The sequence below is a fragment of the Orcinus orca genome, chromosome 10 (assembly GCF_937001465.1).
Source record: "Orcinus orca chromosome 10, mOrcOrc1.1, whole genome shotgun sequence".
Lineage (NCBI taxonomy): Eukaryota > Metazoa > Chordata > Mammalia > Artiodactyla > Delphinidae > Orcinus > Orcinus orca.
Window position 1 is genome coordinate 8,175,340 of NC_064568.1, and position 26,869 is coordinate 8,202,208.

At 53.9% G+C, this 26,869-nt stretch overlaps 1 protein-coding gene across 1 annotated transcript; it reads left to right on the top strand.

Annotated features, from left to right (window-relative positions):
* On the top strand, positions 1-25,371 carry SSUH2 (ssu-2 homolog). The gene is made up of 12 exons (XM_049716092.1): positions 1-79; positions 7,754-7,852; positions 8,071-8,176; positions 9,713-9,842; positions 10,986-11,046; positions 12,138-12,262; positions 13,315-13,377; positions 15,014-15,099; positions 16,373-16,465; positions 16,857-16,962; positions 18,678-18,785; positions 23,528-25,371. The coding sequence occupies exons 1-12, from the start codon at positions 52-54 to the stop codon at positions 23,672-23,674; spliced, it is 1,152 nt and encodes a 383-aa protein (XP_049572049.1). The 5' UTR covers positions 1-51; the 3' UTR covers positions 23,675-25,371.
* Positions 25,372-26,869: the final 1,498 nt, after the last annotated feature.

A 26,869-nucleotide genomic window follows, 5' to 3' on the forward strand; every position in this document is an offset into this window, starting at 1 on the left:
AGCCTGAGCCCACTGGGAGGGCAGACGCTTCCCTGGCTGGACGTCTCGACGATGGACAGGGATCTCAGTGACGGTGACAGTAAGTACAGCCTGTCAGGGCGAGGGGCGCCCGCCTCCATGGGTCGCTGAGCTGAAATCTCCCCGCTGCCCTCAGCGCTGTCTTGGTTCTGCGTCTGTGCTGCTAGAGCATCCCTTCCTTCCTTCCTTCCTTTCACACGTAAAGCCCGTTTGCAGCCTGCAGGCTGTTCTTCCATTAGGTGCCTCGGGGCAGTGGAGAAGGAAGGTAGAAAACCAAGGTGAGGACTTTCCTCCCTAACCACGAAACACTGTCCAAATCTTAGATTCTCTATCCTTCCTTTCTCCGATTGATAGTCACCCCTCCCCTGCCCAAGCCAAATGTGAGCCTGGATATCAGGATTCTTATTTCAGTCAGAGTTGCATCAGTTCTTAGATGAGGTTAATTTTTTTTTTCTTTTTTTTGCGGTACGCGGGCCTCTCACTGTTGTGGCCTCTCCCGTTGCGGAGCACAGGCTCCGGACGCGCAGGCTCAGCGGCCATGGCTCACGGGCCCAGCCGCTCTGCGGCACGTGGGATCTTCCCGGACCGGGGCATGATCCCGTGTCCCCTGCCTCGGCAGGCGGACTCTCAACCACTGCGCCACCAGGGAAGCCCAGATGAGGTTAATTTTAAAGCAATGTCAGTGAAAGGTCTTTACGCACGATCTCCCTGTAGCAAAAAGCTCACTTGTTCATTACTGCTCAGGAAACATAGTCCAGGTGACCCCATCTTGTCATTAGTGGGACAGAAATACAATGGAATCTAAGAACTAATTAAAGAGATGAAGAAGGAAGTGGTATTTTAAGAAGAAATGTGCTGTGTTTTAAAACAAGAAAGTTGGAGAGTGAGTTTGGAATGGACAACGTGGTGAGTATCAGGTTGGGAATTGGCAGTCTAGGGTTCAAGTCCTAGCCCTGCTGTGAGTTGGCTCTGTGATCTTGGTCAAGTCACTTAACCTCTCTGAGCTTCAGTTTCCCCATCTGTAAAAGGAGATTGGTCAGGAGTTCTTAATTTGAGGACCATGAAGGTGAAGGCAAAATACTGTATGTGGGCTTTGTGGGGGGGGGGAGGGGGAGGGGGAGGGGAAGGGGGGAGGGGGAGGGGAAGGGGGAGGGGAGGGGGAGGGGGAGGGGAAGGCATCCACAGCTTTCACTTGAATCCCAGAGAGGCCCGTGACACTAGTGCATTTTCAGAGTTACCGAGCTTGGTGACTTTGAAGGTCCTTTGCAGGCCCAGCACTCTTTCCTGCCCTTAATGTTGGGGTGTCAGAGCTTTAAGCCTCAGAGCTGCAGTGGGATATGAAATGAACCCATGCTAATCTGAGAGAGCTCAGTTTAAATTTTGTTGGAGTCCTTTTTCATATTGAAGTGAGAGACTGTACCTAGATATTTTAGCATGTATTTGAGGAGGACCGACTCTGATCTCTGATATATTGGAAATTGTGGATCCATAGTCTTATTCTGATAAGCTTCTACTAACAGTAGAATGCAGTCTTCCCTCTTAAAAAATACTGCTCATTAGCATTCTTTCAGTTCATTCTTGGAGTTTGTTGTAGTGGACATGGGCTATGTCAGATCTGGATTCAAATCCAAGCTCTGCCTCCTAATTGCTGGGTGACTTCACCTAAGTCACTTGACCTCTCTGAGCTTTATTTCCCCCAATAAAAATAGAGATGGTGTCATCTTGCAGAACTGGTAAAAGATTAATTGGATGTAAAGTGCCTAATATATCACTCAGCCCAGCGTAGGCATGGAGTAAATGTTGACTCTAGAGAATTATCAGATTATGTCCCCGAGAGCTTTAAAATTAAACTGCTATTAATGGAAAATATTACCACCGTGGTGTTTCTGTTTTGGCATCAAGCTTTTTGGTAAGCAAGGTAAGAGGAAGGTGAACTCTTTTTAGTTCCCTTAAAATTCTAAAAACTCTGATTCTGCTGTAGGGTCACCCTATGGGCTGGTTTCCAACATAATCAAACCTCAGGCCGGCATTTAGGGTCTACTGCAAGGTGTGAGATTGTCCAGAGAGTTTTTAGAAACAAGATTGATGAAATCTGAAACTAGGTAAAGTTTTCTCCTGGTTTCAGAAAGGGAGCCTGCTATGGGACTTCTGTAATTTATTTATTTTTAAAGCTTTTTCTTTCTTTTTTTTAAAAATAAATTTATTTATTGTTTATTTTTGACAGCGTTGGGTCTTCGTTGCTGTGTGCAGGCTTTCTCTAGTTGCAGTGTGCAGGGGCTACTCTTCATTGTGGTGCGCGGGCTTCTCATTGCGGTGGCTTCTGTTGCAGAGCTCGGGCTCTAGGCTCACAGGCTTCTGTAGTTGTGGCATATGGGCTTCAGTAGTTGTGGCACAAAGGGTCGGTAGTTGTGGCTCACGGGCTCTAGAGCACAGGCTCAGTAGTTGTGTTGTACGGGCTTAGTTGCTCCCTGGCATGTGGGATCTTCGCGGACCAGGGCTTGAACCCGTGTCCCCTGCATTGGCAGGTGGATTCTTAACCACTGCGCCACCAGGGAAGCCCGACTTCTGTAATTTAAATGTCCCTTCTTAGGTGAGAGATGGTTGTCCACTTTAGCCAGTTGAGTTACCCTTCCCAGTCACTAAAGTGTTGTCCCCTTAGTTGTTGAGTCTACAATGTGGGGAAGCTTCAGAGAAAGAATATCTTCCTCCAGTGACATAATTTGGTACCGAAGTAGGCATGGATAGGGACATTCTGGGTGTTGCATCCACTTGCAAGTCACTTTCAGTACCACCTCTGTCGGATTTCAGTGCTTCAACAATGATTAATCAGGGGCAGGAGACGTGCACTCCTTTGATCACCTGAAATCAAGGGAATGGCATTTTAAAAAGAGAAAGATAGGGCTTCCCTGGTGGCGCAGTGGTTGAGAATCTGCCTGCCGATGCAGGGGATGTGGGTTCGCGCCCCGGTCCGGGAAGATCCCACATGCCACGGAGCGGCTGGGCCCGTGAGCCATGGCCGCTGAGCCTGTGCGTCCGGAGCCTGTGCTCCGCAACGGGAGAGGCCACAGCAGTGAGAGGCCCGCGTACCGCAAAAAAAAAAAAAGAGAAAGATAAGGGGGTTATCCACGAATTGTGCCTTTCTCCACCAGAAAAATTCCTTCCTATACAAAAGAAAAATAGCTGGCGTCTGGTGAGCAGAAACACGACCTGGGTGGCACTTTGCAAAGCTCTCTCGGCAACCACTCGACGTGTGTGCCTGGAATGTTGGGGTATTCACCCGAGTAGAAAGGCCTTGGGGCTTGGAGTCAGGCTCTGAGTTCTAAGTACTGTTTCTGTCTCTGCTATGAGCCTGTGAGCTTTTGCTGTCTCAAATCACATCTCTGAGCCTCATCTCGTCCTTCTACTAAATGGGGAAAATAGTGGTTGTCATGAGGTGCAAGAGAGATCATGGAGCGTCTCTCACCGAGGCAGTACGTGAATTAGGGGGCAGTGGTCCAGCTGGTCGGCCACCCTGGAACTCAGCCCAACACCATGGAAACGGTGACGCGGCTGGTGGCCCCCATCGGAGCACCCCACGCTGGGCGCCACACAATGTCCCGTGACGTCCACATTCCTGTTGTGCCCGCTGAGATCTGCCCAGGAAATGACGTGTCTGCCCGTGCTTCAGCCTGGAGGCCTTTATTTTCGTCCACAACATAATGGGGAGTTTAATTTAGCTCTGATGAGTTGCCAGAGGTCATTGTGGCTCCCAGTTGATGGATGGAGCTCTGAGCGCCCCACCTCTCATTCTTCCCGTCTTCCTGCACTGTTGTTGGGTTTCCAGCAGGACAGAGCAGCCACGTGGCGTCTTCTCGTCCAGGGGAGCACTGATGCCCCAGCGGAGACAAGACTTCCGGGCAGGCGGGGGCCCTCCCAGGGGAGGGGGCTGTGATGGCCTTGCCTTTCTTTCCACGCTTGACATTTTCATTCTTGTGCGCTGGCTTAAAGGAGCACCGGGAAAGAGGAAGACCCGCCCTCCTGGGTCCAAGGCACTGACCGAACATTTATTACATGCCAGGCTCGGGGCTGAGAGCTGTATCCACATTGTCTCGTTAGGTGGGCCCTAATACCACCCGCTCTCTTTCCCAGCTGGAGGAGTTGAGTGCTGGGAGGATGAGTGTCTGGCACAGTGCCATGTGTTGCCTGGCTCAGACGGCAGCATATCGGAGCCCGGGTTCCTCAACACAATGCCCAGGGATTCTGAGTGCAGCCACCCCCATCCCCACCCTGGCTACAGTCCAACCCTGCCCCTCACCTTTAATTCTTTTAACTACGCTCACAGACACTGCATGGACCCTGCCCCAGGCAGGTTCAAATTCCAGCCGCCACCTTCCGGATCTCCCTCAGAGTGCCCCCGCACAGGTGGGTGTCAGGTCAGGGTGGGCAAAATACGCCTCACGGACCAAAGCAGACCCACCGCCCGTTTTGTAGTTGAATTGGAACGAGCCACACTATTCAGTTGTCTGTTGTCTATAGCTGCTTTCAGGGCACTACGGCCAAGGTGAGTAACTAAGACAGACTGTACAGCCCATAGTCTGAACTGTTTACCACCTGGCTATTTGTAGAAAATGTTTGCTGATCCCTGGGTCCCTGGTGGCTGGAGTAGCAGAGAATGCTAATAAACTTATTAGAAGCGAAACAATATTGAGAACCAAGGTTCGAAGAATAATTCCGGGGGAAATCTCATCCTGGGGATTTCAGGACACATTGGCAGGCATTGCCGCTTTGGGATGACGTCACTTTACATCGCACTCGCGTGCGTCCCAGGCCTCTCACCTGCTTCTTGGCAGAATCATTTGCTTACAAAGATAAGCTTTCCTGCTAAGCAAGGTACTCTCTATATCCACAAACGTTCTTCTATTTCAGCTTCCTTTGGAAGTTTCCTGCAAGGAGACAGAACCTTAGAGACGCATATGTAGTGCTTATTATCAGAGGACAAGTGCACCCCTCATGGGGGAGGGGTGGTAGAGCAGGGTTGTTAATTTGTTTCAATGACACCGCCTCCTCCCTCACTGTTCTCGGCCATGAATGCCAGAATCTCAGGCTTCTTCACCGTCCAGCGTCTTGTCTCTACATCCAGGTAACCTAAGCTGTTCCGGTTTTGAACAAGATCTGCTTATTCTTCTGGCCTCTGCTTTTATTAAACTCTAAAGAACAGGACATAATACCTTTATTTTTTGTAGTGATAAAGAGCTGTAGGTTTTAGAGAGCTGCAGAAAAGAGGAGGATCTCGGAGATGAGGTCGATCAGCTGGAAGTCTGACCCAAGTGGCCTTCAGTGACTTAAGGCAGAGAGAATCCCCTTCCACTGACCGTTTATCAGCTCGCCCTTTAAAGTCAACTTCCTGTGGTCAACTGGCCACTAGAAAGACACAGTTGAGGGATCCTTGTCCCCCAACCTGGGGACTTCACGGAACAGGTTTGACAGGTGGCCCACTGGGCTGGAAGTGGAGCAAGGAGCCTCTGGCCTGCTCTAACTCCAGCGCTGTGCACCCTAGGAGTACTGGAGTAACCTCTCTGAGGCTCAGACTCCTCGTGTCAAGTGGAGCTAGACGCCCTGCCTTCCACACCTCTAGGTGGGATGGTGGGGTGAGGCATCAGGTGTGGGAGGTGCTTCGTGAGTAGTCCTGAGTTTCCAGGAGCCAGTTCTAGTATTATGCTTTCCTACTTGGAGTCTCAGTCCCTATGTGTAGATGTCACAGCCTGACAGATCAAGATGAGGTTTTAAAAACAGTTATATAATCAGTGCTTCTTCCATAGGGTTTGCCTTGTAAAAAGTACTTGGAAAAGAACACCAGCTTTGGAGAGAGAAGAACCTTGGTTTGAATCCAACTCTATCACTCGCTGGCTGGGCGATCTTGCGCGAGTCACACTGGCAGAATGTGGTTGTGCTGGTGTGTCAGTTTGGGTCATCCAAGAAGCAGACACCAAGATGGCCTGAGACATGCCAGACATCCCTTGGAGACCTGTGAAGGGAAAGGGGGAGAAGGGGCAGGCGTAGTCAGGGACCGTCTTTGGACCACAGTGTAGGTCAGACACCTGTGAGAGGAGAGGGGGCAGCAGGGGAGCCTGAGACCCTGGTGTGACTCCAAGAAAGTCTTGTGTGGGTCTGTGGAGAGTCTCACAGTAAAGACTGCCTGATGGAGGAAGCTGCATGACCTACTGTCCCACATCCCAGTGCCTTAAAACAACAACCACTTTAATATATTTCATGCTTTTGTGGGTCAGAAATTTCAACAGGGCTCAGGTGGGTGCTCCCTGTGTAACTGATTAGGGTCTGTGTTGGTTCAAGCTTCTGTAACAAAAATACCATAGGCTGGGTTGGCTTAAACAACAAGCATTTATTCCTTACAGTTCTGGAGGCTGGGAAGTCCAAGGTCAAGGCATCAGCAGACCCGGCATCTGGTGAGGGCCCACTTCTGGCTTGTAGACAGCCGCCTTCTCACTGGGTGCTCACATAGTAGAGAGAGCGAGAGAGCCCTAGCCTCTTTCTCTTCTTATAAGGACCTTGATCCCATCATGGGCTCCATCTGTAAGACCTCATTCAAACCTAATCCCCTCCCAAGGGCTTCCCTGGTGGTGCAGGGGTTAAGAATCCGCCTGCCATTGCAGGGGACATGGGTTCGAGCCGTGATCCGGGAAGATCCCATATGCCGCGGAGCAACTAAGCCTGTGCGCCACAACTACTGAGCCTGCACTCTAGAGCCCGCGAGCCACAACCACTGAGCCTGTGTGCCACAACTACTGAAGCCCACGCACCTAGAGCCCGTGCCCCGCAATAAGAGAAGCCGCCGCAATGAGAAGCCCGCGCACCGCAACAAAGAGTAGCCCCCGCTCGCCGCAACTAGAGAAAGCCCAAGTGCAGCAATGAAGACCCAACACAGCCAGAAACAAATAAATAAATATATTTTTTTAATGTGTTAAAAAAAAAAAAAACCCAAAACCCAGCTCTACTGGGGCTGTGGGTTTCAACATATGAATTTGGGGGGATGCAGACATGCAGTCCATGAAAGGGTCCCTCAGTGTGTTCAACAGGCAGCTGCTCTGGACTGGAGGGTCCAAGATGGCTTTGCTCATATTCCTGGTGGCTTGGCAGGGTGGCTGGAAGGCCAGGCTCCACTGGGCCCCTCCCCACGTAGTCTCAGGGCATTTGCTCGTGGCCTCTCCAGCGGGATAGTCTAATGTCTTACCTGGCAGCTCAGGCATCAAGAGGGACGGCTTCAGGAGGCCAGAAGTAGGAGCTGCAGTCTCTTCTTTGCTTGCTGTATTCCCTTGGTGAAGCGGTCACAAGCCTGCCCAGGTTCAAGGGGAGGAAACGGAGACCTGTCTGTTGATGAGAGGAGCAGCAGAGAAGTGTGCCCATCTGTTATTCAGTGTCTGTCTCCTAGGGCTGGGGAATATGATACTGTTTATACCGCACCTGTCCCGCTGACTGGCACAGAGTAGGTGCCCAGCAGATAGGAGCTGCCCTTCCGAATGTTTGTCTCATCGTTATTATTACCGCTGCTACTGTCATACCCCCAACCCCATTGCTGGCTGCCCTACAAGTATGTTGTGTGTCGTGAGAGGGCCGGAGTGAGACTGACTGAAACCGTGAGCCTCTCTACGACGCACCTGCCCTCACCCGTCAGGTAGCTGACAGGAGTCGCCTTCCACCCCCTCCTCCCCGAGGCTCAGCACTGCCCGTTCTTCCCCAGGTGTGATGGACCTCAGCTTCGAGGCCGAGAGTCCTCTGGCGCCCCCGGCTGAACTCCTGGAGAGGCTGCCCAGCTGTGACTGCCTTCTTCAAGGGGACAGTGAGTCTGTGTCCCTGGGGGCTTGGGTCCTGCAGCTTCTTCCTGGGGCCTATGCTGTTGTGCGGGCATCTCTGGAACAGGCCGGGCTGGGAGAGCTCCCCTGTCCCCTGGGGGCCCTGGGAAGCCCCTTGTCGCCATTGGGAGGGAACGGGAGGATGGGGCGTAGGCCCTGTGTCCATGGACATTCCGTGACCACGTCCATCTCCACTTACGACCAGGATGCTGCCGGTCTTGGAACCCAGGTTGCCAGATATTCTTCCCACCTTCGGAGGCCCCGGGGAGGCCCTGGGAACAAAGGTGCTGGTCTTCGTTTCTGGAGCACAGGTGAGCCCTGGCAGCCCCCACGGAGCCATTGCGCGGGGTCATGCGAGATGATCCTCAGGTCACCTTTGTCCCCCGACAGCCCTCCTTGGGGATCTCAGGGGCCACAGATTTCAACCCAGACAGTGCATCAGGACTCCAGACCCGGTGGATCAGAGTCTCCAGGGATGGAGCCTGGGAGTGTATTTTTCCAAGCTCTTCAGGTTGTTTGGCTACCAAGCCAGGGTTGAAAACTCTAGTCTAGATCAGGGGTTGCAAACTACGGCCCCCGGGCCAGATCCAGCTCACTGCCTCTTTTTGCCTATCAGGTTTTATTGGCACACGGCCGTGTGTTTTTGTTTCCTTACTGTCTGTGGCTGCTTTTACCCCGTGACAGAGGAGCTGAGTGGTGACACAAAGGCCACGTGGCCCACAAAGCCTAAAGTATTTCCTATCTCGCCCTTTACCGAAAGTCCGCTTGCTTGGAGGACTCGGGGCAGAGCTCCGGCTGTCCGGCCAGCTTTGTGCGGACAGGAGGAGGAGCCGCGCCCATGCTGGGTCCAGGGTGGCCGTGTCCTGCCGTCGAGGGTGCCTTCCTGGTGCTTCTGGCCCCGCTGCTGCCTGGACCACCTCCCTTCTCCTCCCTGGCCGCCCTCCCTGCGTGCCTGCAGACGCCCCTTCTTCCGTGGAGTCGTCCCTGCCACTGCTGCGCCCACGCCCTCCATCTGCTGGGCACTGTCTGTGGGCACACGGGCCCCTCTGTGCGCTGGGCCGGGGGTGTCGGCGACACAGCGTGCATTGGTGAGGGCTTACATTTGGAGGCAGGCTGCCGTGGAGAAGAATGTGAAGATGGGGGGCAGGGCGGAGGAAGGGGCCTCAGCTCATGGCATTGGCGGGAGGGCTTTGCCGAGGAGGGACAGGGCCGTTGGGCCTCAGGGGAGTCTTCCAGGAGGAGGAGAGGTGTCCCGAGAGGGGGCCGAGAAAGGGTCCTTCCTAGTCTGCCCTCCCAGCCTGCACCACTGCCGTCCAGCGGGCTCACGGCGGGTCTCTGTGGGCGCCACTGTCAGAAGGTTCTCGGCTGGGGTCTTCCCCTGAGCGTTACTCACAACTCCTCTGGCTGAAGTCAAGGTCCCAGAGGGCAGGAACCTCGTCTAGTCCTAACTCTGCCTCCTCCTAGCTGTGTGACATCTTCTCTGGACCTCAGTTTTCCTTATCTGTAAAGTGGCATGATTCATCTTTCAGTTTTTTGTTTCTGTTTTTTCATTTGAGTTCTAAGACCCCATCAGCCCTTCTCCGCAGCTCCAGACCTCAGCTAAAGTGGTTTTGCTGTCCTCTAGAAGGACTTGCCACTTTGCCACTGGGCATCTGTTCACACAGTTCCTGATGCCGGAGATGCGCTCACCAGCTGGATGCCCGAGGGCTCTACCACTGCTGTGGACACGGCCGGGGGACCCCTGTCTCCGGGCCTTAGTTTCCGTCGGCACCGTGAGGGGGCTGGCTGGCCTGGGTGAGCCCGCAGGCTCTCCCCGACCCACCGCCCCTCTGCTCGGTCCCCACCAGAGTCCCCGTGGTGACAGAGGAGGTGGCCCGGGAAGCCCTCCTCAGCTTCGTGGACTCCAAGTGCTGCTACGGCAGTGCGGCCGCCGGTGACTTCGTCATCCTGGAGCTGAAGCAGCAGGTCCTGCGCAGGGTGAGGGCTGGCCGGAGGGCGCCTGGCGAGGCCGGGGAGAAAGGAGTCTTGGGGAACAGTGCGTGTGAATAGCGGTGACATTGTAGTGAGTTATAATACGAGGAATCATGGTTGTCAATCACCAGAGAACAGCTCGAATGTCCTAGGCGTCATGGATAGCGCATTACCTATATGTCTCACCGAATCCTCATAGCTACCCTTCATGGTAGGTATCATCGTCACCAGTTAGGAGGAATTGGACATTTAGAGAGGTGGAGTTACTTGCCCCCAAACACGCAGCTAGAAGTGACCGAGCTGGGATTCAAACACAGGTTTGCGGGCACCGAAGCCCTGTGGCCTGGAAAGGGCCGTCTCCTCCCCTGATCCCAGCTCCCTCTGCCTCCCCCAAGTTTCATCTGTGCCAGGGGCATTTATTCATCACCCCCAAGCCTGAGGCTCCAGGGAGGTCCTGTGCTTGGTACCAAGACCACACAAGGTGACCCCACCTGTGTCACCTTCTGCCTTGACAGGGACAAGTTTAAGTTCACATTTCCTAGTGTCACTGGCATAGCCGTCCCCTGGAGGGCACACAGTTGCAGAAATCAGCCTCGCAGGGAGTGATCAGAGCAGGGATTTGAGGTACGCGGTCTCTGTGTAGCTGTGTGACCTTGGGAAAGTCACCTGACCTCTCTGAGCATCCCTTTCCTCACATGGAAAAGGAGGAGCCAGGCGATGTCCGAGATCCCGTGGATGAGGATCAAGAAGGAGGATCTCGACCTCAGGCAGATACATTCCCCCAGGGGTGCTCGGAGTGGCTGATTCCAGCAGCCTCCATCTGTCAGAGGGCAATTTTTGCTTCAGAACTTGCCTCATAGGCCATTTCTGTGTATAAAGAAATTATACACATTATCCTGAAGGTGCCCAGTGGTGTGTCTGTCAGGGGAGATTTCCTGGGGCTGAATGACCCCCGGCAGATATGTCCCAGGGCATCTGCGACACGAGTCCTCGCTGCTGCCAGCCTGTTCTGAGCAGCCCTCAGGCCCTGGCCGTGCTTGGGAACTTCTGTTCTCCCTGCTGAGCCCAGGGGTGGGGAGCTTCATCCTTTCTCATGAGGCTCTGTCTTCCTAAGGGCACGAGTATGAACACACTATTTTTCCTTTGTAGTATCGACTAGAAACCTTCAGTGAATCCAGGATAAGTGAATGGACTTTTCAGCCCTTTACCAGTAAGTGAGTTGTCTGAAATCAGTTTGATTCGGACTGAATATGGCCGGGATTGGTGGAGAATGTCAGGACTTGGCTTAGCCGCCAACCCCGAGGAAGATGCTCTGCTGCTCGGAGCCTCAGTTTCCCATCCCCCATCAAAAGAGAGGGTGGCCTTTCCTCCTGGAGACCTTCCAGGGCTGACGTTAGCAGACGCTTCCTGTCCAGGAAGTGGCTTGCAGGAGGTCCTGCAAAAGTCTAGTGTTTGCGTTTGGCCACAGGCTGGTGCTGCCACACGGGGCCAGACTGCAAAGGCAGCCAGTGTGCTCGGGCGTCTTCCTGCCTCCTGGGCCACCCCCAGCGCCTCCCCGAGTCTCTGGATCCCCACCCCATTCAGTGTGCTGTGTCACCTCTGCTGGACCCCCTAGAGGCTTAAGGCTCTCTTTCTGGGAAGCTCTGTGCCCTATCTGTTTTCTGGTTCATCCTTCGAGACTTAGCTCAAGGGTCCCCTCTTTTATGAAGCCTTTGAGGATTTCTTCCCTGCTGTCCCCTCCCCAGCAGAATGAGTCAGTCTTCTGAGTTTTTCAGAATGCCTTATGCAGCTCTTGTCCAAAGCACTTACCATGTCATATTCTGTTGTATTGTGATGTAGTCTCTCTCCTTGGATGGAGGAGGAGAAAGAAGATGGTGGGGATGGTGACAGTAGTGAAGACAATCCTGGTTTATTGATCCCTCGGCATGTACCAGCCCTGGGCTAAGCTTTGGTACGCCTTCTGCTGTTCAGTTTTACTACCGTTCTCCATGGTAGGTGCCACCGTTATCCCTGGTTAGAGAGGAGAGGATTGCAGGGCAGAGAGGTGTATATAGGTGGAGGAGCTGGTGTCGAGTTCCGCAGCCAGGAAGTACAAGAAGCGGGAGTCAGCCGGGTCTGTTCAACTCCGACGCTTGGCTGCCCAGCCACAGGCTCTAAGGGGACCCTTACCTACCAGTCCCTCGGCCCCAGGTTCTAGCTTAACGCCTGCACCAGGTGAAGGCTCCGTACTATTTGGTGAATAAATGAAGGCTGGTCCTTGCAGCCATTTGCTGCTCTTTGAACAGCCCCTTTCTCTGTCAGACCACTCCGTGGATGGGCCACAAAGAGGGACCTCCCCCAGGCTTTGGGACATCAAGGTCCAGGTTCCCCCGATGTTTCAGGAAGATACCAGGAAGTTCCAAGTCCCTCACTCATCGTTGGTCAAGGTAATGTGTTCATTGGAGTCTCTGCCCTTCTCTCGGAGCTGGTTTTCCGGCACCGTAGTTTCTTCAAACTTTATCCTTTTGAAAAGGAAACCCAAAATCCAGGCTGGTGGTTTATTCCTTGCCCATCAAATAAGCAGAATTCTAAGAAAACCCAGCGTATGGGATATAGTCCCCTACGAAATTCCGTGCAAATTAGGGAACGTTCACATAGCAACAGGATGGTACGAAATTGTCACCAGATTCAAATAGCGAGCATTCACATTCCTAGACCATCTGAGGGTTTTTGTCTTTTTTATTTTTTTGACCTGTTGGGAAACAGCTGAATGAAACATATAAAATAAAGTTAAAGCATCCCTGGGATTTTTTTTTATGGAAGTCATTAAGGGAGTAGAATTTGACATCCACGCTGTTTTACAGAAATATAATCAGGACAGGTAGTGAGGGTAACCTAATGTGTTACAGAACCACAGCTGAGATGTTTTATGTTCTGTGCTCATCTAATTAACTGCCTTGTTTTCACTTTAGAGCTTGATTCAAGCGTGTCATTTTACCCTCTGAGTTTTCATAGCATCATAAGACGAAGAGGACTTTGAGAGATCAAGAAAGTGTTTCATTCTGTTCTCCAGGGTGGAAAAGCTGTTTTGATTCAGCCATTGAATTCCAGTAGCTCGCTCGCTGCCTTTTGCAAAAACACCCTCTGTTTTTTTATGGCTTCTATTCTTAAAGACCACTTTAGCCACCTAATGGGCAAAGGATACTGGCTTTTGTGGTTTAGCCTGGGAGTGTGAGTTAGGACATGGGAGTCGGAGACCTGGTCTCCCCGTCTTAGCATCCAGGACCGACTGGGCTGATGCTCTGAGGCGATGGTAATGTGATCTCCTTGGCTTGGTGTTCAAGGCCCTTTGGAAGCCTAGTCACAAATGGTCGTCTTCCCACCATGGCCTGAATTGTTATACCTCGACCTGGGATGCTGACATCATGGGGGTGGGGTTGGTGAAATCAGGAGCTGCTGGTACTTGGAAAACCAGATCAAGGAGAGCGTTCACTCTCAGGAATGCCACAAATGCCACGGGCATGGGCGCTACAAGTGCAGCAGCTGCCACGGGGCCGGCACGGTGAGTCACATGTGGCCGTTGGTGAGTACGTGATGTGGAGCAGGGCCATGTGGGGATGGAGGGCTGGGCTGGCAGCCTGGGGCTCCCTGCGCCAACAGTGGGCCCTCCGACAAGTCATCCTCCCTCTCCGGGCCTCCATCTTCCTACCTGTAAAATGGGAATGTTGGAGTGGGTGGTCTCTAGTGACCTTATTTCACTTTGATGGTTTATGATTTTCATTCTTCTCTCCTTTTCTCCTCCACCTACAAACATTTATTGAGTACCTGCTGGGTGCAGGAGGACTGAGACCTGGGGTCCTTCTCACAGGGACCCTCTGTCCGAGGGGCAGACTGGCAAGTGACCAGCACTTGTAGTGCAGGGGCCCGTGCTGGCCGAGAAGTGAAGTTCAGGGCCTTTGAGGGACACAATAGACTCGGGCCTTGGATTAGCTTCCTGGGGCTGCCGTAATAAATGACCACAAACTGGGTGGCTTAAAGCAGCAAATTTATTCCCCTAAGAGTTCTGGAGGCTGGATGTCCAATACCAAGGTGTCGGCAGGGTTAAGAGCCATCTCATGCCTTCCTCCTGGCTCCTGGCAGCGGCTGGCAGTCCTTGGCTTATAGCTGCCTCACCCCCATCTCTGCCTCCGTGTTGCTTCCTGGCTTCTCTGTGTGTGTCTCTGTCTCCTCACGGGCTTCCCATAGGGACACGAGTCATTGGATGTAGGGCCCACCCTTCTGCAGTATGACCTCACCTTTACTAATTACATCTGCAAAGATGAGTTCCAAATAAGGTCACATTCTGAGGTTCTGGAAGATGTAAATCCGAGCGGGGACGACCACGTATACTATTCAGCCCCGCGCAGGCCCCTCAGCGCCAGCCAGGCCCTCGTGGCCTCGCGTTCTTTGCAGGATCCTCTAGGCTACTAGCCTTCCCGGCAGTAAGTCCACACCCCTCGCGTGTTCTCAGCTCTCCCCACCTCCCCGTTTGTGCCTAACCCCTTGGACACACACCGACCACTTGCTGCAGTAAACCGGCCTCCTCTGTCCTCTCTCTGCCCACGCGCCCTTGCACCCACCTTCCGCCTGCTGCGTGCTCGTCCCTCTACCCGCTCCGCACCCACCGTGGGGCTCCGCGGTGGCTGCACCTGCTCTGTGTCCTCCGGTGGCCTTTGCTGGTGGCCTTTGCTGGTGGCCTTTGCTGCTTCCTCCCGCCGCTCCTCCTCCTCCCCCCTTGTCCCTCAGGCTTTCCCTGGAATGTCTCTGGAGCACACCCCAAGCCCGCTGTGAGGGCATAGCCTGGTCCATCTCTGGGGGCTTCTCCAGCACCAGGGAGGGCCAGCCTGCCCCCCTCCCCCCGCCCCGGCCGTGGCTGTTTGGTCAGGGGACGGTCCCAAGGGTCATGGGGTTGAGAGAAGAGCAGGAGAGGCTGAGGTCTCAGGAGAAACAGGGATGTGAGGATGCAGAGTCTCTGAAGCTACAACTGGAGGGGTCCAAAGGTACACTACATTTTACAGACAAGGGGCGAGGCCCAGGGAGAGCAAGTAGGGAAGTGACAGCTTGGGGAAGGTCACAGGCTGGCTTGGAGCCAGGTCTCAGGTTGCCCTTTGCCTGCTCCCCGGGAGGCGGGCGAGGGCTGAGGCCACGTGTGTCCGCAGGTGCGGTGCCCCTCATGCAGCCGGGCCAAGCGCAGAGCCAGGCCCGCCCGGCGGTGTCAGATGTGCTCGGGGTCCGGCAGGCAGAGGTAAGACGGGGCTCCCCGGCCCCGAGCTGAGTGCTCTCACGGGCGTTCTTGCTTTTTACTGCCTGCCCTCAGGAAGGCAAGCGGGTGCGCTGTCTCGTCACCCCTGTGTCCCCAGAGCTCTGTGCATTGTAGGTGCCCTGTCACCTCAGTGAGTGTTTCTCGAGACCAAGTGGAGCCCATCAAGCAATCTGTGGGTCGGGGGCGGGGGGAGGTACGAGGGTCTGCAGGGAGGAAGGGAGGCCATGGGTTCAGAGAGGAGACCGCTTCGTGCTCACCTGGAGGGGAAGTGAATACAGAAGAGCACCCAAGGTGAGATTCTTATCTCTCTGAGGATCCGGGCCCGGGCAAACCCTTATTTATAACCCATTGCAGGGACTAAATGGAGGAAGAGTGAAGGAAGGTTGGTTGATTGACTAAACAAAGTGCCTGTTCACAGGGCTTTGCAAACAGTGGGTTGCTGCCTTTTGGGCTTGACGTCCTTTCATGTATTTATAAATCTTTAAAGGGAAACAAGAAACCATGAGGAGTGAAACTCTTCAAAGTTGTGTTGGGTTAATGATACCTGTGGCTCATCCAGGCCCAGGCCATCCTTCTAACAAGCCAGATGGCGAAGCTTTGGTGGACCTGCCACCTGTGGTTGGTAAAGGAGCTCTTTGATTTGGAAAAAAGAACTCCAGTTCAAACTGGCTTTAGCAAAAGAGTAAATTTATAGGCCCATGTAATGGAAAAGTCGAGGAATAGATTTCTGGGATGACTTCAGGTACAGCTGGATCCAGGTGCTTAAACAATGTCACCAGGAATCTGTCTCTGTCCCTCACTCTGCTTTCCTTCATGTTGGCTTCATCCTCAGGCAGGCTGTCTCCTGTGGTGGCAGAGGAGGCCACCAGCAGCTCCAAGCTTGGTGACCTCAGTGGAAAAGGATGGCCCTTTCCTGATAGTTCCAGCAAAAGTTGTGGGGTGGATCTCAGTGCACTCCCCTGGGTCATGTGTCAATCTCTGTATCAGCCACTATGGCCAGAGAGATGGAATGCTCTGATTGGCCAGGCTGAGGTCCCAAGCTGGTCATAGAAGGGATGGGGGCAAGCCCACAAACCATGTCTCCAAAGGGAGATTGGGGCACTGCTACGAGGAGTGGGAGGTCTAGATGGTGGGCACGTGGAAGCAATCCGTGCCCACCACAGTGCACCTCTATGAGGAAGGATGTGAGGCAGGGGCCTCCGGAGCCACTGGGACACCACGACCATCTGAGTGGTACTGATGGGGCCCCTCTCAGATGCAGCACATGCTCAGGGAGGGGGAACAAGACCTGTGCCACCTGCAAGGGTGAGAAGAAACTGCTGCACTTCCTCCAGCTGGTCATCGTGTGGTACGTGGCACCTCTCAATGCCATGGCCTGGCGGGGTGGCCGGGGGGGACGTGGCCTGGATTGGTTTCTGCAGAGAAGCTCCACTTGGTTGGGGCTTTCACAGTGCAGGGATCTGCTGGGAGAGACGGAGTCCCAGGGTCCTAAGGCCCCACGTCAGGGAAGCTCCCACGCATTAAGGGTTTCTCCTATCGGGTACCTTGCTAGAACAGAACTGTCTGTACTTCACTAGTTTTCCATCTTGCACGTGAGAATGCTGAGGCCCAGAGAGGCTAAAGCACTTTCCCAAGGTCCCACCGGTAGCACGGCAAGCCGTCCAGCCCTATCTGCCTGACTCCAAACCCAGGGCTTAACCCGACCCCCGGGCTCTGTCTCTCATCCTCTTCACTTCCAGGAAGAACAGCCTGTTTGAGTTTGTGTCTGAGCACCAGCTGACCTGCCCTGGGGACCTGCTTGCTAAAGCCAGAGGAGAGACGCTCTTTAAGGATGAAAACACGATGGTAAGGAGGGCTTTGCTACCGCCCTAAAGGGAGCTGGGTCCCTCCTCCACCTGTGAGGCCGGGTCTTCTGGTTCTGCAGGCGATGCATTCATTCAGAAAGGCTGGGCGGGGACAGAGGCTGCTGGGACCTCATGGGGCAGTTTCTGTCTTGAATTTTACATATTCAACCCTCCTTTCTTCCCCTGTTCATTTTCTCTCCCTCTTTTCCTCCCTCCTTCCCTTGGACAAATCTTGAGACGCTCCTCCTATACCAGGCACCATTCTAGGCCATGGGGATACCATAAAACAGAATCTCTGCCCTCCGATCTCACAGTCGGTGAGGGAGAGGGTAATAAGAGCATTTTCACCACACCGTCAGCCATTGAGAAATACACAAGCGAGGTAGAGAGGAAGGGGCAGGGTGTCGGTGGTGGAGAGCGGTGCCTTGGGGGAGTGGATGGTGTGACAGTATGGGAGTCAGGGTGTCCAGCAGAGGAAGCAGCACGACAGAGGCCTTGAGGAGCGGCAGAGGGCAGGGGGCTGGAGGGCAGCGAGCTGGGCGGAGCAAGGAGCTAAGACATGACAGGTGCCAGCAGCCAGATCAGGGAGGGTCTTGTACACTAGCAGTTGGCAAATTCCGGCCCTTGGCCTGCTTTTATAAATAAAGTTTTATTGGAGCACAGCCCACTTGTTTATGTATTGTCTGTGGCTGCTATCGTGCTTCGAGGGCAGAGTTGAGTAGTCGAGACAGAGACCCTATGGCCTTCAAACGTGAGTATTTACTCTGGCCCTGTGGCTCCCTGCTGTCAGCCTGGGAAGGGAATTTGGCCTTTTGGGACATCCTAAGACAGTTTTTTTTGGTTTTGCTTTCTTCCCTTTCTTCTTCCCACCCTTCCTTCCTTCTTTTTTTTTTTTAACAGTATGTAGCTGTTTCAGATTGGCTTATTAGTTTCAGGTGTATATCATGATTTGGTATTTGTATATTACTGTGAAATCATCACCACAATAAATCCAGTTCACGTCCATCACCACACAGTTAAAATGATTTTTCTTGTGATGAGACATTTTTATGAGCTACTCTCAGCAACTTTCAAATATCCAATCCAGTATTATCAACTGTAGTTACCATTCTGTACTTCACACTCCCAAGACTTATTTATCTCATAATTGGAAGTTTGTACCAATTGACCCCCTTTCACCCCTTTTGCCCCACCCCTCCAATCCCCATCTCTGGAAACCATCAATCTCTTCTCTGTATCTAGGAGTTTGTGTTTAATTCCACATGTAAGTGAGATCATAGGGTGTGTATCTTTCTCTGACTTATCTTACTTAACATAATGCCCTCTTCCATCCATGTTGCTGAAAATGGCAGGAATTCCTTCTTTATGGCTTCATAATAGTCCTCACCTTCCTTTCTTTGCCCCAATCACTAGGCTCTCTAAAGGCTCACTTCAGGCATCACCCCTCTAGGAAACCCTGCGCCCAATCCTAGCCTGAGTTAGGCAGCAGGGAAGGCGCGCCGGGTGGGCGGGTAGTCTGTCTACGGCCCTCGTTTATTGGCTGGAGTTCCCGACGCTATAAGGTGGATGATCAATGGTCCGCTTGGGTTTAACAAGCCCCACCCATCCCGCTCGCCCCTGGCCCGGGCCCGTCCCTTTCCGGCCTCGTGCTCCCATCAGCCCTCCAAGGCTCCAGGTGCTGAGGCTCCGGGTCAGGTGGTCTGCGTCTCCCCCCAGGTGTACCCCATCGTGGACTTCCCCCTGCGGGAAATCTCTCTGGCCTCCCAGCGGGGTATCGCCGAGCACAGCGCTGCGCTGGCCTCCCGAGCCCGCGTGCTGCAGCAGGTGAGCTGAGGGGGGTGGGGTGGGGACCGGGGCTGGTGGAAGGTGAGGTGCCGGGTCTGCTGGGGCTCCAGGACACTGTCCCCGTGGACGTAAAGGAGGGAACGGGCTCCTCCCTTTGTGGGGAGGTTCCTTCTTGAGAGTGGCAGGGCAGAAGGAAGGGGGCGAGGGGTGGAGCCCCAGTCGGAGGAGCACAGAGGTACTAGGCACTGACGTGGGGCCAGAGTGACCGGAGGTCAGAGAGCAGGGCTGGTCAGACATAAGGCCACGGGGAGAAGTTTGGACTGTTATATCCTGCGAGCGACAGGGAGCTTACAGGGTTTCACGCAGGAATGTGGCTCAGTGTCGTTTCGATTCTCACCCCCCCCCCCCCGGTATTCAGGGAAGGGGAGGGAAAGCTCGAGATATAGGGTGCAAGGGCAGATTTGGAACCCAGCGTCCGGCCCCCCGGGGCACTTCCCAAATCCCAGGCCCCCAAGGGCAGGGCTGACGGCCCGCGCTGCTGTGCGGCTGTTATCCTGCTGGCCACTAGGTGGCGCTGGTGCCCGTCGCGTCCCCAGGAGCCGCGGTGGGCGGGGCGTGTGCGGCAGGGGACGGGGTAAAGGAAACGGGGATGGAAGATGGGGCGCGGGGTTGGCAAGGGAAAGCCCAGCGCCTGAGCTCCGTGAGGGCTCTGTCGGGGGTCCGAGTCTTACAAACTGGGCGCAGATCCTGGCTCTTCCACGTCCCATAGTGGTCCCGGGCCAGCTACAAACGCCTTCCTGAAGTTCAGTTTCTCACCCGTGAAAAAGATATTACTACCGCCTCAGAGGGCTTGGTAGGGATGAGATCATTTGCTTTAAGTGCGTGGAACCCGGTGCTCAAAATGTCCCTGTGCCTTCCGTTCCCTTTGCAATGAGTATTCCGCTTCTCTTCCTGCACGCTTACCCTGTTTGCAGGAGAGAAAAGGATGCATTTAATTTAAAATTAATAATGACCGTCTTGGAGCTGGAATGCACCTCAGAGAGGATGAAACGGGGGGCACTGCAAACTGAAAGGCCTGGGTGGGGGGTGCTGTGGGTAGGAGGCCCCCTTACCCAGAGGGCCCCGCCTCCCCTCAGCTCTGTGCAGTGCAGGGGCAGAGATTTCAGACCTTTTGAAATACACATTTTTACATGAAATCTTCCAGTTTTTCAATACTGAAAGCAAAATTTTAAAAATGCTAAGAGCACTGTATGGACTGCTGGGCCAGCTTTGGCCTGTGGGCATCCTCGGCTACCCCTGGTCTAGTCCAAACCCATGACTTTGCCGATAAATCAGAGGAAGCCCAGACAGTGGAAGTAATTTAGGCAAGGTCACACAGCTTCTCAGTGGAAGAGCCCAGGAGTAGAACTCAGATTTCCCAACTCCAAGGGAAATGTTATTATCTGCCACACTCAAGGCACACAAGCGACTCTGAAAGCCAGCGTAGGTTTGCAGGGCGATCAGCCGGACGAGGCAGCGCCCTTTTCGCCCGGCAGACACTGCAGGGGCGAGTCACTTCCCAGGTTATGTCCTGCTTCCCAGCTCTGGCACATAGTCATGGCTCCTGGCCCTTCCATTCACGGGCCTCGATGTCCTCATCTGTAAAAGGGGCGCGGTTGGACCTTACCTTAGGTTGGGCTCCACAGAAGCAGCTCTGAGACGAGGATCCGTGTGCAAGTCATTTTTTGTTTGTTTTATTTATTTATTTTTTTTGTGGTACGCGGGCCTCTCACTGCTGTGGCCTCTCCCGCTACGGAGCACAGGCTCCGGACGCGCAGGCTCAGCGGCCATGGCTCACGGGCCCAGCCGCTCCGCGGCATGTGGGATCTTCCCAGACCGGGGCACGAACCCGCGGCCCCTGCATCGGCAGGCGGACTCTCAACCACTGCGCCACCAGGGAAGCCCGTTTGTTTTATTTTTTATCAATTTATTTTATTTTTGGCTGCGTTGGGTCTTGGCGGTGCGCGGGCTTCTCATTGCGGTGGCTTCTCGTTGTGGAGCATGGGCTCTAGGTATGCGGGCTTCAGTAGTTGTGGCATATGGGCTCAGTAGTTGTGGCTTATGAGCTCTAGAGCACAGGCTCAGAGCTTAGTTGCTCCACGGTGTGTGGGATCTTCCTGGACCAGCGCTCGAACCTGTGTCCCCTGCATTGGCAGGCGGCTCCCTAACCACTGTGCCACCAGGGAAGCCCAAGACATTTGTTAAGGAAGGGCTCCCAGGGGAAACAGGTAAAGGGGTGGGGGAGCCGGAACAGGAAGAGGGTCAGACAAGGGGGCGGTGAGGGTAGTGACGCTCTGAGTGTCAGCCATACCTCAGCGGCTGTTTGCCTGGAGCTGACGTTTGTTCTTCAGCCCCATCCACGGAGGACCCCAGCCCGGTCTCTAAGGGGCCTTGCTTCTGCAGCCCTGGTACAGTCTGGTGGGCATTACAGTGAAGACCGCCCAGTAGTGAGCTGTGTCCTGTAGCACTACTGTAGGACTGGCCGGAGGACGAGGCAGGATTGCAGCAGCTTGCGGACACAGGTGCTTCTCCTGGGACGTTTCTGCTGCTGAGGCTGACAATTTTGAGTCCTTTTTGGACCCTTCATTTGGCAGAGGGGCAGTGCCTGCCCAAGATCACACTGCGTGTTGGCGGCAGGCCTCCGTCTAGACCCTGGGGCTCCTGGGCTTTCCCTGATGGTACAGCCCCATCTCGGGCGACACAAGCCATCTGTGGACCAGACCTGGAGCAGGGAGGGGTGCACCAGGGGCAGACATGCATGTTTCTTTAAAAGGGAGCATAAAGGGAGAAGAGGCCACTTCTGTGACTCTTTGTCCTAAATCGTCCTTGGGCCCAGGATCTACAGACAAACGTTCATACCGATATTTTGTTCAGGGTTGGGAAGTTAGCGAGTAGAATCCAGGGAGGGGCCCCGGCCCCTACTCTCAGACCTGGAATCTGCTCGTCCCAGGGGCACAGTCAAGGGGTTCCAGCAGATACACGTCCGATTACGAGATGACCACTGGATGGCCGTTGATGTCCTGGCCAACCTGTGGTCCCCAACCTGGAGACCTTTAGAATCCAAATGGAGGCACGTGGGGTGGGGCTGCTGTGGTTTTGCTCTGTGTCGGGTAGTAGAAGAGTTTGGAAACGAGAGTGGTCTGACCAGCGGCCCAGGCTTTCTGAGCAGAGGTTGGCTCCCCTCTTGCCCCGTGGTTCCCACGTTGGGTCTCCTGTGCCAACATGGCAAGAGGGATCGTCTACCTTTTCGTTCCGTAGTTATCCCCCTTGGAGGCCGCTCTCCGGCACACGGAGAAAACTCAGTCTCACCGTCTCATTTGGTTTTCTCAACAACTCCATGACATAGAAGTTTTTGTACCCATTTCGCAGATGAAGAAACGGAGGCCCAGAGAGAGGAAGTGGGAGGTCACGCAGACGGCTTCATGGGAAGTGCATGCCCTGACCCTGACTCCCCCGCCTCCTGCTACAGTGTCACTCCCTCTGCCACCCCTCCCACCCGCACCTCCCAGCGTAGGGAGCCCTCTGCTCAACATCCTCTCCCGGCCTGTTCCCCACTTTCCCCAGGGGCCTCAGGACCATCATCTCCCACGAGAGGACTTGGGCTCTTTTCCCAAGGAGGGGATCTTCCTGCAAGTAGGAGGGTCTGACCCTGGGCCAAGCACACCACCTCCCTCTGGGGTTGGGGTCCCCACATCCGAGTCTGGGACAGGGGAGCAGCTTGTGCACAAGAACTTAGGGTTTGGGCACCGAGCCTGGCCCACGGTACGTCCCGAGAAAGCTTTGCTGGGGCTGAGGAGTCACTTTGCTCTGTGGGTTACACCCGTAGTTTTCCGTAACAAATCAGTGCCAAAGCCAATGACCTGGGTGTCTCAGCCGGAGTCAGTGTCAGCTCCGAGGCGGCAGGGCATCCTGTTCACTGCCCCGTGATTCTGGAAGATTGTTGAGTAAGTGCTCCGAGAAGGGGCTAGAGAACAAGGGATTTAGGACCCCTCTTCGGGGGGGAGTGAGTGCCCCGGGCTCTCAAGTAGACAGGGATGCCAGGGAGGAGGTTTGAGCCTGAAATAGGTCCAGCCAGGAGGTGGGGCTTGACCTGGATGATCTTGCAAGCTTGAAATTCCATGGGCCTCAGTTTCCCCATGTGTGAAAGGAGGGGAAAACTTGAGAAAGACTTTTCTCAAAGGAGGGTTGATGCAAAACTCTGGTGCAGGGAGGGAAGCGTCTGAGAAAATAGCCTGAAGCAGCCCACCAAACTTTGGAATTTCATTGGTGTCAACATTTTATCTTAAAATTTAATTCAAATTGCATAATACATTCCCTAATATCTCCATGGTTGTTTTAATAGAAAAAATTTTAAAATGACTTTGTCCTCCACTTTTCTCCACTCCACTCTGTCCACCCTCCCATCTAAAAATTACCGCTTCTGGAAGATGTCCTGTTCGGCTGGTGGAGTTCCATACATCCTGCAACTCCCCTGGGGATTGCCTGTGCGCCCCCTCCCCCCCACCGCTTCATGAAACTTAGAATGAGGTGGTGGTTAAAGATGAGAAGTCGGTTTGGGCCAGAGCTTAGGGTATGTGAAGGAGCGTAGTAAGAGATACATCTGGGAGGCAGGTTGGAGGCAAAACGCCAAGTCCAGAGCCTGAACTTCATTCCACAGGTAGTAGGGAGCTACTGAAGGTTCTTGAGCAGGCGAGTGACTTGAACAGAACCCTGAGGTTTTTCTTGGCCAATTGTTTCCTCAGCGCCAGACCATTGAACTGGTCCCCCTCACGGAAGTGCGTTACTGGTACCAAGGAAAGACGTACGTCTACTACATCTACGGCACCGACCACAAGGTGTACCTGGTGGATTACCCCGAGAGGTACTGCTGTGGCTGCACCATCATCTGACGTCGCACATCTGCCCCCAGAGCCCGCCACTCACGTTTGCCCAGGAGATTGGCTGAGGTCTCTGAGTTGACTCACTGTAGGCTCCTCTGGACAATTGCATGCAAACCCGGGTGTGTCCTTCCAGAGAATTCAGCTCCTCTGTCAAGCTACAAGTCCTTCTGGAGCCCGTCTGGCGGAATCTATCACGTGTCTAAGCTACAAGAATTCATCTACACACATTGCTTTAGGAGAAATAACTTAAGCAGTGGGGGCTTTGCCTCTGGCCTGTGAACTAAAGCCCTGATTGAGCGTGGGGTTGATTTTACTTTTCCCTCGGTCAGTCTCAGTTCTGGTGTGTCTCTGCTAGTCTGGGCCTTTTGTGGAGCTGAGTGATTCTGAAATGTTGAAAGATAGACAGAAATTAGCTGCCTCTTATGCACACCAAATAGTGCACTTAGGCAAAAATGTACACCATTTTACTCCTCATTCTGTGGGTCAGGAATTCAGACATAGCCATGGTGGGATGGCTTATCTCTGTTCCATGACATCTGGTGCCTCACCTGGAAGTATCAAAGGCTGGGGTGGCTCAAAGGCAGGGGTGCTGAAGGCTGGTTCACCCAGATGCCTGGTGGTCGATGGCGGCTTTCGGCTGGAACACCTACATGGGGCCTCCCCATGCGGCGTGGGCTTCCTCACAGCATGGCGTCTCTCAGGGTAAGCACCCCTCACGTGTGCCCCAATTAAAGAGACAGAGATCTGTTCCCAGACTGGAGAACAAACCCGCTGTGTTGGATAGACCAAGGGTCTGTATGCTAATCTCTAACGTGGTGCCTGTGCATGGGTAAATTTTAGAGAGTGGTTTTGGGTATATGCAGGTTCTTACATCACGTGCTGACCTTAGAACCTGCGCACCGAGTAGAAGGTGACCTGGATGTCCTGTGTACCCAGTCCCAGGCAGGAACTCCCACCTGGTGCAGTGAGGCTGGGTGGGTGGAGGGGACACCCTGCACACTGAATGCCCGGTTGGCTTTGGAGGGGTGGTTCGGGGGCTGCGTGAGCCACCGTGTACCTGATTGTGAGTAACCGGATGTCCCTGTCATCTTACAATGCCTGCCCCCACCCGGTAGGGGAGTGCTGCACCCCAGGAGGGCCAGTCCGTACCCTCTTGATCCCCAAGCTCCTGCTGGCCTGCAGCCCTCGTCCCCCATAGGGTAGAAGCACGTGGACATAAGAGGCCTGGTTGGGGGAGGCTCAGGTGGGGGAGGGGTGGTCTGAGGCCATTCCCCTGGGGCCTTGTACAAATGGAGGGGACGGTTTTTGGCTGTTGCCATCATTGGTGGACGGAGCCCAGGAAAGCGGGGCATCCAGCAGTGCTCGGGGACGTCAGAGCAGTGGAGTGGCATTCCACATGTTACGTGGCTAGCAGATACCCCGCGGACACTCACGGAGGAATTACTTCTACAAGGTCTCATCGGTTATTACTGAATGCAGTGCGGATTTTTATGTGGTGTTCGCCTCTGTTCTTTGATTTTCTGGTGTGTCTTGTTTGGAACGGCTTCTGATCCTCCCCCTTCTCTCACGTACAAACGTGGAACTCTGGCGCCTTTGTTGGGGTTCCGTGGGCCGCCGTGCTTGAGCCTCACAGATTGAACTACATGTATTAAAACACTGCTTTCTTCTTACTTCTCCTTTATGTTTCCGTTTGGGCATTAAATTGCTTTTTAAAAATGGTCTGTAAGTGGGTTATGTCTAAATGTCATTTTAGGATAAAAAGGGAGCCTCACGTATGTTAGGGTTGAGGCCACGTGGCCCGTACACGCTGTTGGCATGTGAACTGGACCCAGCAAGAAAATCTGGCTGGAATAAAGTGGGTCATGGGGACACTGTTCTAATTGAGCCTCAGTGAGCCACCAGCCGTAGGGCCCCTTAGTTCTGGTGGTTCTGGCAAAATCCCAGATGGTTACTGGGTCCTCCGGCTGTTTGATAACTGTTGCGTGGTTTCCCCTGCAGTGTTGTCTGTTTTTATGACCTTTGCTGCAGCCAGGATCTGACTTAATTTGCTCTTTCTGCCTGTTATCCTAGGGCTGAGTTGGCTGTTGCTGGTAAGCCCAGACCCAGCTGAAGTCCCTGGAGGGCAGAGAACAGAATGCAAGGGCAGCTGTAACCCCCAAACTGGCCACTGCACAGGGTGGCTCTGGTCCCGATTCAGTTTTGCTGTAGAAGGATGTGAGCCTCAAGCGGCTGGCTGTTTCTTTGTGGCCCTGCCAAAGGACAACACCAGCTCTGTTCTTTACCAGTCACTGGCAGACGCTGGGCCTCTGCCTGGCGGCCGGAGCCGCTCAGGCCTTGGTGAGGGTTTCCCGCGGATCTGATGTCTCTGCCCTGAGACTACAGGATGGGAGGAGAGGCTGTCTGTAAGCAGAGGATAAGGAAAGAATCCATGGGAGTCAGGTGGCTTTACAAGATGAGGATGCCTAAGAGGCAGGATGGCGGTAGTGGTTACAAGCATGTGTATGAATGTGCCTGTGTGTGTATATGTGTGCATGCATTTGTACATGAGCATGTGCATATGTGTATATGTGTGTGCACATGGTGTGTATGCATGCACGATGTGTGTGTATTTGTGTGTATTGCATATCGCATGTGCATGGTGTGTGTGTGTGTGTGTGTGTGTGTGTTTGCTTGCCGGGGGAGAGGATCACTGCTTAGAAGGCAGGAGGGACTTCCTCCCCCACCTGGTTTTCCTCCCTTCTCTCCTGGTCCCTGTCATTCGCTCTAGTTCCCTATACCCTGGCCTTCAACACCTATCAGCTTGTTGTACCACAGCCAACTTGAATTTCTAGTTCATGTGCAACCCTTGATACGGAGCGTGATGAGAGAATTGTGTTTTCTCAGTCAGGACTGTGGCATTACGTTTCTCAGCAGGAAAGACCCTTCTAGATTCAGTGGCTGGGACGTTCAGCTTGAATTCCAGTCTCCTTTTGCTTACATTTCATAGTCAGGGATTGTGGAAAGAGCATATACACTCTGGTTCAAATTCTGGCCCTGCCTGTTAATCAGCTGTGTGACACTGGGCAGTTCTCTTAACCTTGCTGAGCCTCAGTTACCTCCTCTGTGAGATGGGATGATACCACTTGCTTTGCAGGATGGGTTGAAGAGATATCAGGCGGGCAGAGCTCAGCCTCAGTAGGTGCTCAGTACCTGGAAAGGCCATCT

Excerpts from the sequence above, each read along its gene's own strand:
- SSUH2 (XM_049716092.1), top strand. The coding sequence starts at position 52 with ATGGACAGGGATCTCAGTGACGGTGACA. Across the intron at positions 80-7,753 it reads GGATCTCAGTGACGGTGACA|GTGTGATGGACCTCAGCTTC; the intron begins GTAAGTACAGCC and ends GTTCTTCCCCAG. Across the intron at positions 12,263-13,314 it reads CTCACTCATCGTTGGTCAAG|GAATGCCACAAATGCCACGG; the intron begins GTAATGTGTTCA and ends GTTCACTCTCAG.